At 39.1% G+C, this 15,002-nt stretch overlaps 1 protein-coding gene across 7 annotated transcripts in view; it reads left to right on the forward strand.

Moving 5' to 3' along the window:
* Positions 1–3,118: 3,118 nt before the first annotated feature.
* The window catches only part of LOC134211923 (choline/ethanolamine kinase), a 73,445-nt gene continuing 61,561 nt past the window's right edge, over positions 3,119–15,002 (forward strand). For 3 of the 7 annotated variants that reach the window (XR_009979151.1, XM_062689325.1, XM_062689326.1), the window contains exon 1: positions 3,119–3,689. Coding sequence is in view for 6 of the 7 variants with exons in the window: in XM_062689325.1 (XP_062545309.1) it covers positions 3,669–3,689 (21 nt within the window). In the remaining variant the exon portion in view is untranslated. The remainder of the gene's footprint in view (positions 3,690–15,002) is intronic. The other 4 variants (XM_062689320.1, XM_062689322.1, XM_062689319.1 and 1 more) reach the window with 3 other exon arrangements.

A 15,002-nucleotide genomic window follows, 5' to 3' on the forward strand; every position in this document is an offset into this window, starting at 1 on the left:
CCACTATTGCACGAAACCATCGATATGTGCGCTTTTCATTATTTTCCTGCCACATAGTTTCTAGAGTGCAATCAATATCTCAAAAGCTTTGCGAACAAAATAGCAGTTAGAACTTGAAGTCTTTTACAACGAGTCATGAGTCAGTGAGAATGTTAGAATTTATTGCTTATTACCAAATAAATGAATTGATAAATAAACATAATGTTGTACATTTTATATAGGTACAATGAAACTGTTCTCTTTGTTCAAATAAAATTTATTGTTTTACATAATCAAAACCCTCTCAGGCACTTTTAAAAATTTCCGGGAAAATTTTGAAAATCCTACCGGGAAAAACCCGGGAATTTATTTTGTCGACTAGAGTGCTCACCCTGAGTATTGACAAGTATTTCTAACTCAACACTACTGGCTGTGGTATCTTTTTTTGAGAATATATGCATTTAAATGAACTATTGACCATCCGGGGCAAAAAGGACACCTCAACCGAGGGCAAAAGCGTCACTCTATCGCGCAAACATAACCTTAAACACAAGTGTCAAACTGTTGTTGTGATTTCGTATAGTGACCGGTCCTGGATAATGCGTACGTGGTACGAATTTCGACGTGGAACAATTACCATCCGCCAGCATGACCGCAGCAATAGAAGCGGTGACCGAGTCCGGCATGTCTGTGAAGCGAGCAGCCACTTAGCACCGTGTTCGTCGTCGAATGCAGAAGAAAAATTTTAAGCACTTGGATCGGAAGATTAACGCTTCGGTCGCTCCGCACCAGAGAATAATCCGCAGCAGGAGGATGCACTCGTTCAGCACATACTCAACATGGAACAACGACTTGTTGCACTGCCAATTCCCGAATTCAGGAGCTTAGCATTCCGGCAGGCGAAGAGGAACAAAATTAAACATCCGTTCAACACCGCGTTCCAACTGGCTGGTAAAGATTGGTTTCACGGTTTCGGTCAACGCCACCTTGAACTGTGCCTACGTGTTCCTGAGCCATCGTCCGCTGATTCAATTATGTGGCTAGGTGATTAGTTTCATTATTACACCTTTATTTCAATATGTGTCCTTTTTGCCCCTGTAGGGTGACAATCAAAAGAAATGTTAATATTTAGTCCACTTTTATGATATGATTCATATCAATGTCAATGTAGTTTCATTGACAGCAATCTACATTACATTTTACACATTACATAAACGTTTGATTTAGTGGTGTTACAACTATATATGTAATAGTTCAAAATGCTTAAGGTGACCTTCTTGCCCCGGGTTCCCCTAGCTTAGTGTTCATTAAGCACTTCCACAGTTATCAACTGCAAGTTTTCTAAGCCAGCTTACCATTTTTGCATTCGTATATCATGAGGCTAGCACGCTGATACTTTTATGCCCAGGGAAGTCGAGACAATTTCCAATCCGAAAATTGTCTAGCGGGAATCGAACCCAGCCGCCCTCAGCATGGTCTTGCTTTGTAGCCGCGCGTCTTACCGCACGGCTAAGGAGGGCCCCTGAGAGATTGTTAGATTGTTTAAAGTTAAATAAAAACTGGACACACTGATGAAAAAAGGAAGAGAACTGGCAGTTAATAAATGTGGGTCAAATAACAAGGACGCGTGTGTTGCCTTGATTAAATTCAATTCCTAAGTTCGTCGTATACGATGTAACAAACCTCATATAAAAAATAATATTTGTTCACTTTCTCTGCAACTGAAAGTCACTATTTGATCACTTTTTTTGTCAACGTTAATATTTTGTCAATATTTTGAACGGTATTACTGATGAGTAATTAAAAATTTAGTGCGCGTTCGATTTTGTTCTCTCAAGCACGCAGAACGGTCGCGTTATCGTCGAAATATTGTGTTCCACCTCAACCAAAATACATGGTACACCCGGCATACCGTTTAGCAAAACGAACCCTGCTACACTACCTCCACATCCCAATGATTTCTCGTGGAAGTGCAGATGACTCGTCGGCCTTAATTTTGGGTCACCAGTTCTTACACATTGATGATGATGTTAGTCCTAAACATCATCTGTTGGTTCTCTGTGTAACTACAGCTAACCTAGCAATAACGGTGTAGCAACCGTGGGCGGTCAGTCATGCTCATGCAAAAGCTTCCGTCTTATTCTTGTTCAGAACCGGAAAGCCACGGTAACGACTATATTATGCTGGTTATGCTTGAATCCATACCAGCTTTGCTTTTGTTAATATCAAATTGTGCAGATCGAGATAAGGTGTGGCAAGCCTCTAAGTAGTTCTTCCATCCGCTCCAGACGGGCCACCGATATTGCTCTTAGTGGTGTCACTTTCGCAGCGTAATGTACGTTGATCACACTGAGAAAGTATGCTACACAGTATATGCTACCCCACTCCCATCTGTAAAGACGTGCTCTACCGAACTAATCTCAGGTTCAGGTATTAAGGTAAATGGCGGAATAAATCGAATAAATAGACACAATTTTAGAATTTGTTCTTCCTCTTTTCCATTCAACTAGTCTCTGTACCGGAAGCAACCGTGGAATATCTAAGTAACCATGAAGTTGAGACAACATGGAACGCATGTTTAGGACATATTTATAATCTTCGTTAATTTCAAATCCATTGGCATTGGTTTTGAATCTGCTTGAAATGTGCATTTCACGCTTCATATGTCTCATATTTACTCGGGTATGAATTTATACAGGAAACTTTTTAAATAAAAGACGAAATAAGATATCTTATTTAGATCTTGGCTTCAGAGATGTATCTACATAATACTTGTTTAAGATACTATCATCCTAGTACCCAAATAGCCAAAAAGAAAATATTTTAAATCGAAGGTTTTTGCATACAAGATAAATACATGCATCTGGATATTGTCAGCACTGAATACAGCTGCAGTTAACTACCCGGAGGTCTGTTCGACTACCTCAGATTCAACACCAATACAACGCTACCCGTAGCGGAAAATCTGTTTTTCTTTGTGATTCATACATATAACCTCGTGCGCGGCGGCTTGCATTACATTCTGGGGATCTTTATGACGTCCTCTATGACGAGCTTGACTGCTGTTCATTTCAATTGCGATCCATGTGCGGCTAGAATGGTACGACGCAGCAACTAAGTCGGTAGTGGTGGTGTGGTAAACAGTATCGCGTGAGAGGTTGTTCGACAACTCAGTCTACTTCAGAGAGCCGTTATTAGCACTTCGCTATTCTTTTGGACCAATGTTACAACCCGGGTCGGGGGCTTCAACAGAGTTTTCGCACATTTTTTGCACGTTTTGCAAACGTATCGAATAGGAAGGAAGTTTATATGCTCATATCGTATCAAGGCTTATCGCTTTGTGGCCAAGCTCTATAAAGTTGTATGATTGTGTGCAATTGCTGAAACGCATTTGGAGCTGTGATATTAGCGAATATCAGAAGATTTGTTTTAAAAATATATTCATGCCATACAGCGCGGAATAAGTGAGGTAATAGTGAGATTTTTATAAATAACCATCATCTGGCATTGACATAAATTCGTCGAGTGAAAAGTGCAATAAGCAAATTAACGAGAAAGCAAAGGATCATCACCCGTTAGAGGCGACAATCATTCAATTTTTCTAATCCGTTCGTTGCTTCCTGAGCATCGATATTCTATAGTACATTGCTGATAACACGTACTCCTATATTTTGTGAAAGGAATCAATCATGCATTCAATGATGATAAAGGTAAGTCAATACTGAGATGTCTTGTTTTTGTCTACGCACAAGTAATAACGCAGGTCTGTTAGCATATACTTTCTTATCAAAAATTTGAGTTTTGTAAATAATTGTTCGATTATGATTACGTGCTTATACCTCTTCCATACAACCATCACTACCGGGTCAAAGATTACATTTCAACTTGCACTTTGAATTTGTAGTATAATACTGGTCTCGCAAACGTTTCCAAAGCTCAATAACCCTTGGTTTACATCTACATGTGTTTTTAAGCGTGATAATTAGAACATATGGTATAATTTATCATTGGTTCAAATATAATCGAAACCGTTTATCTGGTAACCAAAAGGGGTAGGTCAGCTCGAACATGACAAAATGGAAACATTTGAACACGTGATGAGATCTGCTTCATACTGGGTAATTAAGTTATTACCTGAAGATGTCCTATTACCTAATGCTCTGAACCAATTTCATATTGCTTCTACATAGCTTATTTCGATCCTACCAACAGAATTTCCGTTTAGAGAGATATGACGAAGCGTAATAACCTGCCGGGAAAATCGTTTCACATTTGAATTCAAATTGGAAATAATTTAAACCATATTCTACTCAATTTCACAGAAAAATCAACAACAAAATTGTTCTGCTTGCACAAGGGTCTTAAAAATGCCTAAATTTGTGATCATTCGAGAGCTTTTGGCGACTATATGAAGGATGCGAGCTGAACTTCTAACATTGATGGACCCCTCGTTAGTTGTGTACGACCATGGACCTCTCGATTTTTGATTCGCTAAAACTGCCATAACTCAGAAATTTCTTAACCGATTTTACAAATCAGCATACCGTTGGAAAAACCAGAGTAAAGCCTCAATTTGCCATATAAACATCGGTCCCCATCTTGGATTCAATGTTCAAAACTATATTTTCGCTAGCAACCCTTCAATCAGAGACCGCTGGAGTGGAAAACTGTCGAAATGGCAACGTATGAAAATGATTGAAATCATGAAAATAACACTGGCTGCATTTGAACTTTTTGCTTTCTTCTTATGGGTGAAAAAAGTAAACAACTCGAATTGGTACCGCTTTTGACGGTTCGATTGGAAACAAGATGGCGTTTTCGCCGATCTCTTATTCTAGTACATATTTCCAATTTTCATATGGTTTGCAACCACCGCTTCCGAAAGCTAATACAGGGGATGGACAAAATAATTAGGATAGGCAAATTTTAGGTAAAATTAGATGTGTTGTAAGTATCTTAGGTTAACCGTACCCTTAGTGGTGGTAGCACCAATAGTGGAGGTAGTGGGGTTTTCATGAGATTTATCATATTTATACACTTTACGATGGTTTCAGTTGATGAGTCGTGCTTTAAATATCCTGTTAAATGCAACTTATCTTAAGTTTTCGCTTGAAAAACTATTGAAAACAATTATTTTCCTTAACAAAATTGACTCTCTTGCACCTATAGTGGTGCAACTGTACCAATAGTGGCGAGTCTCATAAGAAACCAATGGATAGCACCACTATGGGAACTAAAATTAATTTTTACCGCCACTAAAGGAACAGTGTACCCATAGTGGTGCAAGCAATATTTGGTAATTGTTGATGTTAAATGACATCTATCTCATTTTTGTTAGCAAATTTATTAGTTTATTTATTGAATAAGATATTAAAACTTTAAATTTCCCATAATTATCATTTTTTTTTATATTTTCTTTTGTGGATCTACTAATACCTCCACTATTGGTACCGTTACCCTAGTTATCATCCGATTTTGACAATTCAGGCATGCACGAACTAGAAAATTAATGCAGTTTGACGGTATGTCCATGGAACTGATTATGGTCACCGGATTCCGGAGATATTCCGGGTTTTTCGGATGAAGGTTCAAAACCGTAAATTTGATGTGAATATTAGGAGAAGTTGTAGTTAAAAATTGAATAATATTAGTAACCACAAATGAAGTAGGGCTCTTGCTGATTGAAACCATATATTGAGATTTGGAATCGGACCAGAATCAAGTGAGATATGGCCATTTCTTTAAAATCGGTTTCGATCGATACTAATCAAAGGGGTCAGGCCACAACTTCATTTGAATCTCGCTTTTTGATAGATCGTCCACTATGATTTTATTCTAGAAGGCCTCTAATGTGTCCAGAATTAAAAACCAATTGAATAAACGAATCCTGGAGTCCCTGGGATGTCCCGGGGAACCTGTGAATGGGGACATTTAAGTTTTAGCACCAAAATCAGTCATTCGACGGCTCTTTTTTCATGGTTTTCGATCAGGAAGCGAAATATGAATATAAAATGGTCCATTGACGGCTCTGACCGCTTCCAGGATCTACGGATTGGCCCCGGGAAATCTGTGGAAGGGGACATTTTAGCTTTACCAAAAAAAAAAAAAAAACAGTCGTTCGACGGCTCTTTTTTCATGATTTTCGATCAGGAAGCGAAGTATGAATATAAAATGGTCAATTTACGGTTCTGACCGCTTCCAGGGCCTACGGATTGGCCCCGGGGAACCTGTGGAAGGGGACATTTTAGTTTTACCACCAAAACCAGTCATTCGACGGCTCCTTTTTCATGGTTTTCGATCAGGAAGCGAAGTATGAATATAAAATGGTCCATAAAATGGCTCTGACCGCTTCCAGGATCTACGGATTAGCCCCGGGTAACCTGTGGAAGAAGACATTTTAGTTTTAGCACCAAAACCAGTCATTCGAAGGCTCTTTTTTCATGATTTTCGATCAGGAAGCGAAGCATGAATATAAAATAATCCATTGACGGCCCTGGCCGCTTTCAAAACCTACGGATTGGTCCCGGGGAACCTGTGGAAGGGGACATTTTAGTTTTACCACCAAAACCAGTCATTCGACGGCTCTTTCTTCATGGTTTGCGATCAGGAACCGAAGTATGAATATAAAGTGGTCCATTGATGGCTCTGATTGCTTCCAGGACCTACTGATTGCCTCCGTCGGAAGAGGATATTTAATTTTTAGCACCAAAACCAGTCATTCGACGGCTCTTTTTTCATGGTTTTCGATCAGAAAGCAAAGTATGAATATAAAATGGTCCATTGTCGGCTATGACCTCTTCCAGGACCTACGGATTGGACCCCGGGGAACCTGTTGAAGGGGACATTTTAGTTTTAGCATCAAACCCAGTCATTCGAAGGCTCTTTTTTCATGGATTTCGACCAGGAAGCGAAATATGAAATAAAAATGACCATTGACGGCTCTGACCGCTTCCAGGACCTACTGATTGCCTTCGAGGATTCTGTGAATGAGGACATTTTAGTTTTAGCACTAAAACCAGTCATTCGATTTTTGATCAGGAAACGAAGTATGAATATAAAATGGTCCATTGATGGCTCTGACCGCTTCCAAGACCCACGGATTGCTCCTGGAGAATCTGTATAAGGGGACATTTTATTTTAAGCATCATAACAAGTCATTCGACGTCTCTTTTCTAGTGGTTTTGATTAGGAATCGAGAAATGAATATAAAAGCGACCATTGAGGGCTCTGACCGCTTTCTGGACCTACAGATTGGCCCAGGAAACCTGTGGAAGGGGACATTTTAGTTTTAGCACCAAAACTAGTCATACAACGGCTCTGTTTTCATGGCTTTGGATCAGGAAGCGAAGTATGAAGTAGGCAGGTTCCCCGTGAGCTATCCGTAGGTCCAGAAAACGGTCAGAGCCGTCAATGGTCCATTTCTTGTTCATACATTCTGATTGAAATCCATGAAAAAAAGAGCCGTCCAATGATTGGTTTTTGTGCTAAAACTAAAATCTCCTCTTCTCCAGTTCCCCGGGGGCAATCCTTAAGTCCTGGAAGCGGTCAGATCCATTAATGGTCCAATTTATACTCATACTTCGCTTTCTGATCAAAAATCACGAAAAAAAAGTCGTCGAGATATTGGTTTGGTTGCTGCAACTTAAATGTTCCTTTCCACTGGTTTTCCGGGGGGAATCTGTAGGTCCTGAGAGCGGTCAGACTCATCAATGGTCAATTTTATATTAATACTTTGCTTCTATTAAAGAAGAGCTGTCGAATGATTGGTTTTGGTGTAAACATTAAAATGTCCCCCTCCACATGTTCCTCGCGGGCAACCAGTAGGTCCTGGAAGCGGTCAAAGCTGTCAATGGTCCTTTTATATTTATACTTTGCTTCCTGATCGAAAACCTATAAAAAGAGCCGTCGAATAGCTGATTTTGGTGCTAAAACTTATATGTTCCCTTCCACAGGTTCCCCGGAACAATCCTTGGGTCCTGGAAGCGGTCAGAGCCGTCAATGATCCATTTTATTTTCGTACTTCGCTTCCTGATCGATAACCATGAATGAAGAGCTGTCGAATGGCTGGTTTTGGTGCTAAAACTAAAATGTCCCCTTCCACAGGTTCCTCGGGGCCAATCCGTAGATCCTGGAATCGGTCAGAGCCGTCAATGGACCATTTTATATTCATACTTCGCTTCCTGATCGAAAACCATGAAAAAAGAGCCGTCGAACGACCGGTTTTGGTGGTAAAACTAAAATGTCCCCTTCCACAGGTTCCCCGGGGGCAATCCTTGGGTCCTGGAATGAATGAATGAAGAGCTGTCGAATGGCTGGTTTTGGTGCAAAAACTAAAATGTCCCCTTCCACAGGTTCCTCGGGGCCAATCCGTAGATCCTGGAATCGGTCAGAGCCGTAAAATGACCATTTTATATTCATACTTCGCTTCCTGATCGAAAAGCATGAAAAAAGAGCCGTCGAATGACCGGTTTTGGTGGTAAAACTAAAATGTCCCCTTCAACAGGTTCCCCGGGGCCAATCCGTAGATCCCGGTAGCGGTCAGAGCCGTCAATGGACCATTTTATATTCATACTTCGCTTCCTGATCGAAAACCATGAAAAAAGAGCCGTCCAACGACCGGTTTTGGTGGTAAAACTAAAATGTCCCATTCCTCGGGTTCCCCGGGGCCAATCCGTAGATCCTGGAAGCGGTCAGAGCCGACAATGAACCATTTTATATTCATACTTTGCTTCCTGATCGAAAACTATGAAAAAAGAGCCGACGAACGACTGGTTTTGGTGGTAAAACTAAAATGTACCCTTCCACAGGTTCCCCGGGGCCAATCCGTAGGTCCTGGAAGCGGTCAGAACCGTAAATTGACCATTTTATATTCATACTTCGCTTCCTGATCGAAAACCATGAAAAAAGAGCCGTCGAACGACTGGTTTTGGTGGTAAAACTAAAATGTCCCCTTCAACAGGTTCCCCGGGGCCAATCCGTAGATCCTGGAAGCGGTCAGAGCCGTCAATGGACCATTTTATATTCATACTTCGCTTCCTGATCGAAAACCATGAAAAAAGAGCCGTGGAATGACTGATTTTGGTGCTAAAACTTAAATGTCCCCATTCACAGGTTCCCCGGGGACATCCCAGCGACTCCAGGATCCGTTTATTCAATTGGTTTTTCATTATGGACACATTACAGGCCTTCTAGAATAAAATCATAGTGGCCGATCTATCAAAAAGCGAGATTCAAATGAAGTTGTGGCCTGACCCCTTTGATAAGTATCGATCGAAACCGATTTTAAAGAAATGGCCATATCTCACTTGATTCTGGTCCGATTCCAAATCTCAATATATGGTTTCAATCAGCAAGAGCCCTACTTCATTTGTGGTTACTAATATTATTCAATTTTTAACTACAACTTCTCCTAATATTCACATCAAATTTACGGTTTTGAACCTTCTTCCAAAAAACCCGGAATATCTCCGGAATCCGGTGACCATAGTCGGTTCCATGGACATACCGTCAAACTGCATTAATTTTCTAGTTCGGGCATGCCTGAATTGTCAAAATCGGATGATAACTTAGATAGTTACAACACATCTAATTTTACCCAAAATTTGCCTATCCTAATTATTTTGTCCATCCCCTGTACATCGTTAGAAACCTTAGCCGATATTGTGCATTGTGTCCAAAAATCTCAGGTGTATGTTTTTCCTATGTTCTAGCTATGTACGATTTACTAAAACATTATTTTTAGTGCCCATATGTCCTAGGGGCTGTTCGCAAACCACGTAGACCAAATTTTCACATTTTCCGACCCCCATCCCTCCTAGTAGTCTTTTGTAGACTTTTCCAAAACACCTCCCACCACCTGAAGTCTGCGTAGACTTTTTCAAATTTTACAAAATATCATATGTGTTGTGCATTTCGAAATAATATGAGGATCAATCACGTGTTAAAGTAATTCAATCATTGAAAACTATTTTAGTATGAAAACTATGCAACAAAAGTCAAATTTTGAACAAAACAAAATCCAATAAAACAAACATCAATTTGAAACTAAATTAATTTTAATCCTCTGTATAAGGCTGCTGAACCCGGATCTTTTCCCTTACAAATTTTGAACAATTCTTGAGGAAAATTCAAAGAATTTCCTACGGACATTCTCAAGAATTTTCGAATAATGTTCCGTAATAATTCTGAGGAATTTTCAGTGAAAATTTCGGTGAATATCTTGTGAATTTTTCAAATACATTTTCAAAATTTTCTAGTATTCTAGTGTAAATAACAAAAAAAAAATCTTCTTGATGGAAATTCCGAAAATATTCCCTTGGAAATTTAGAAGAATTTCTCAGGGACTTTCCGGAAAATGTCCAGCGGAAATTCTGGAGGGTTTCTTTCGGAAATTTCGAAGAACTCTCGTTGCAAATTCCTGAAAGCTACCAAGAATTTAAATATTCCAAATAATTTCCTTTGAAAATCCTAAAAAATATCTTGTGTAACTTCCAAAAAAGTTTCTGTTAAAACTCCAAATATTTTCTTCTTTTTTAAATACTCAGAAGAGCTTTTCTGCTCAACATAGAAGAATTTCCTGTTTGAGGAATATTACGTGTCTTCAAAGTTACAGTCAAGTAGTATAACTGAAAAAAATAGTAGGGGTATTCATGTAGGGTGGTATTTTTAACAAGGCGTATTTGCTAAATGTTTACCACTGCTTTCATGTGAATGCTCCACGCAGTGTACTCTGTATATTGATGTGTAAATGGCAGGGTTTTGCAGAAATCGCTCTCAATAGATAACGAACAACGATAAAAGTGAGGCAAAAACTGTTCCGAATCATAACAAGCCATGATAACAAATTTATCAAACTTGTATACAAGTGCGAAAAAACAGAATCGGATAGGCCCCCACAGAAAAATGGTGATTCTCGCTTTGTTTTCGCTCCTTTCGTGTTGGTTTTTGCACAGCTGCGTAGAGCAAGTTGAAATGCATCATCAGAGCTAGTGCTCCCCGAATTTGGAGCTTTCTAAAAGAAATTTATGATGGGGTATAGCATCCCGAATCAGTACTACTCTAACATGGCAGCGTGCGAAAAAAGTCTCTCGCGGTATTACATATCGTATTTGAGAATGAAAGTTGGAAATTTTTAAAATACTTCTAAATGCAAGGGGCGCACCGATGAATTTTGCGAAACATGCGACATATATTTAGACTATTATTTAGCGCTATCCGTAATTATAAGTTTAGACAAGACACGTGAATTAAGCAAGTCGCTTGAATTAAACGCGAATTGAACGTGTAAGCACCTTTATTCAATTCACTTGAACGAAATGAAAGTTAAATATGTTTAACTTTTGGCAAGTCAATTGAATTCAACTGATTTGTTTAATTCACTTGCCCTGTCAAAACGCAGCATACAGCCAATATTTTTTTACACGGTTGATATTCTTCAAATTACCGGTTAAACTGATTTTTTACAGGTTTTTTTCCACCTGAATTTTCTTTGATTTTTTTGTGAATTCTTTCATATGGCTAACACATAGTTTCATGAACGCTAAAGGTCTTAATCGACCAAAAACCACCCGTGTAAATAAGAACTGGGTATATAAGAATGAGAAAAGGAGCTTCGCTTAAATGTCACGTACAACCCAAACCGGTACTCACATAGGAACTTGCCGAGCCTCGATTATTAAGAGCAAGATTCCATATTTGTTATTTATTTTCTGAAAAATATCATATCAATCCCCTTGAACATGGTATTCTAAATCGGTGTGAACGAATACACATCAAAATCGATGTGTATCGGCATACAGTCGCGTAAGTCTTCCTAAGTTTCCGTAAGTTTTCCTCTGAAAGAAATACCAGCTCGTAAATATTTGGCTAAATATACCACGTATACAAGAAATACACTGAATACCAAGCGCTACGTGAATACCCCTAGTGTCAATTTGTTTGTAACAGATAAAAGGATACCACTAAACAATCTAAATTTTTTTTTTCAAATAATAAAAAAGAAATTGTTTTATAAATATTTGTTTTACATTTTATTTGTCGCTTTTTTACTGCCTTGTAATATAAGAGTACTCATTGAGTCAAAATTATCTAGTTATAAGTTCTAGTTAAGTAAGACAATCAAACAAGCATGCTAACATTTTTTATTGTACTAATAAAGTAGCAAGGCTGAAAAAACCATTTCCATATTTGCCTTTTTAGTCATGATATACCCGGATTTATTTTCATTTTAGAAATTTTTAATCATTGTCTGTTTCATCTCCCAGGAAATAAATATTTTACCTATGTGGCGTCAAATTGTTGATTCAGTGTTATCTGTTTAGATGTTAACTAAATAAATGAATGAACCTATGGAAAAGATTGTATCTTCATTTTTCATACCAAGCCTTCCAAACAAAATTCCTGTATGAAAGCATGAAACTGACTTCGTAGCCTGTGATCCTTAAAAATAATGTTTGTTGGGCATATGGGCACTAAAATTGTTTTGGTAAATCGTTATACATAACTTTTGATAGGAAAAACAATAGAGGTAATAATCTAGAGAAGAAGATTGTCCGTGTTGTCACTGGTGAAACATCTTTTTTTTGGCGGGGATAGGGCGCTAAATGTCATTGAAGAAAAAATCAGTACGGTTTAACACTTGTGTACCAACATGTTTGGAAACAAGAACAATAGGAACCGCTGTGACTCTATGGTTTATTACCTTTATTTAAAAAAAACATACACCTGAGTTCAATCAAAGGTAATAGCCTGACCAATCGGATCGGAAGTAGGCAATTACCTTTAATTGAATTGAACATGAGTGGCGATCTCTCCTTTCGCTAATGTGGTCGGGTTTGGATCTAACGACCAACTGGTACAACCTCTACTTGAACGAGCGTATTGACCGATGAAGCATGTATTTGGATGCCAGACAATATTAATCCTTTCCTTCCCATGGTAGCTGTAGAGCTCCATCAAATTTTGCACCTTCCAACATTCATCGAATTATTTCAACAACAAAAGGCAGTATTTGGCACAACTTTATGGTTTCATTAGACTGCAAATATAATCAATTTTGTGTAAAAATAGTACAAAAACAATCAAGTAACTATTGATTTACAATCAAACACTTTTTTTTTCGTTTTCCACTAATTCTATCTATGCCAAATCACTTTTGTTCTAGCATTTTTTTCATAGGGGATTCCTTCCTATTGGAATCTATGAAAAAAGTCGTGGGAAAGAGAGGGTTAAGGCCAAAGAAAAATTGGGCGATGAAAAGAGCTTTCTGAATGATTTATCGCCGGCGGTGTGTTGACTCTCTCTTTCTGTCCTTCGGAAAATTGTGCAACACTGTGAAGTAATACAAACACTTATTCAAAAAATACGGATTTATGTAGTAGTTTGTTGCCAATTTGTACTCCCCCGTAAATTCTCATCTCCTCGGTTTGCGTAAAATACTAAAAAATATGAGTGGGGTTTTTAGCGTGTTTTGCTAATCCAGCTTTCCACGCTCGGTAATGGCGGCTTGTCGGTGTGTAAAAATCAATCGGTCGCTGTACTGTTTGACACTAGCTGGAGGAAAACTCACTGTCGAAAAGGCCTTTTTTCCCTTCCCCTCACCCAGGAACGCCAGTGGGCTTTCCTCCAGCTAGTGTCAAACAGTACAGTGACCAATTGATTTTTACACACCGATAAGCCGCCATTACCGAGCGTGGAAAGCTGGATAATAAAATAGTATTTTGGCCTTAACATTTGATCCCATAGTCCAATCTGGCCAATTTTCAGTAGCAAACGATGGGACAATATTTCCCATCCAATTGAATTTGTTGCGAGTAATTCGGTCAAGGCTAAGTTCCAAAAAGTGTGTCTACGAAATTTTGTTCACATACACACATATATACACACACACACACATAACAGACATCATCTCAATTCATCGAGTTGAGTCGATTGATATATAACACTATGGGTCTCCGAGCCTCCTATCAAAAATTTGTTTTTGGAGTGATTATATATCCTTTCGGTACAGCTTTGTTGGAAATTTAGCCTTACCAGTACCCGTTAAGCTGTGGAGGACGACGGAGGTCCTTCGTAGCTTAGTAGCACCTGTCTAGCATACTGGGGTCAAACCCCACCGAAGGAAGTGGTTATCCTCCAATTTATTTTTCTAACTAAATCTTTCACTACGAAATGGTGAGTTGACATCCGGGAAGGAGCGCCTAAAATAGCTCACAAGTTCCAATACTCACGCTTCCACTGGTCTTCCGATGACAATTGACCGCCAGCTAAGGGTTGCGTACTTAGCTGGTAGTGTAGCCTGGGCATTGTTGTCCTTCTGACATCAGCTAGAGTGAGAGGGTGCGTCCTGTGGGATCTGCCTAGGATGTGGTGGGGTTCGACAGTGGGCTCTGTTGAACTTCTATAAAAAGCTGCATGTGTCCACAAGCAGGCCCTATGCCTATCAAAACGAACGTGCCGCTCAAAGCACTGCCTAGCTATCCTGGTGTTGGGTGGGGCTCTAAACAAATTTGACCCGACTGATCGAGCGTTTGTTTACCAAGGAGGGCAGCTCCCGCGCCTCGCATCCAGCGCTGAGTATGAAATGCTATTCCCGGAAGCTACTAACATGGCCCCATCGGTTGGGATTTTGGAACAACATACTGTTACCGAAACTTCAATTTGTTCGAGAATCATAAAGTAAAGTAAAATCTGTCAATGTTGTGCAATTAGATAAATCAGTTTTCAAACATAGTAATACACGAAATAATGCACAATATCGGCTAGGCTTTCTAACGATGTATTAGCTTTCAGAATTTATCGTCGAAAAAAACACTTACTCATATTACAAAAAAAAATGCATGGGAAAGGCACCAACATCGCTAGGTGGATTAACCAGAGCTTTTTTCTCTGTGATTGACAATTTCTTGTTTTTTGGGAGTTTTAATTTAAGGTTTTTTTTTTATTTTAGTCATTCAGTTTTAGTCTGGCAACCGAAATTTTTAGAGTAAGGAGTAGGTTCCTTGGAAGTTGATAGGTAACTTCTA

Source organism: Armigeres subalbatus, chromosome 2 (assembly GCF_024139115.2).
Source record: "Armigeres subalbatus isolate Guangzhou_Male chromosome 2, GZ_Asu_2, whole genome shotgun sequence".
Taxonomy (NCBI): Eukaryota; Metazoa; Arthropoda; class Insecta; order Diptera; family Culicidae; genus Armigeres; species Armigeres subalbatus.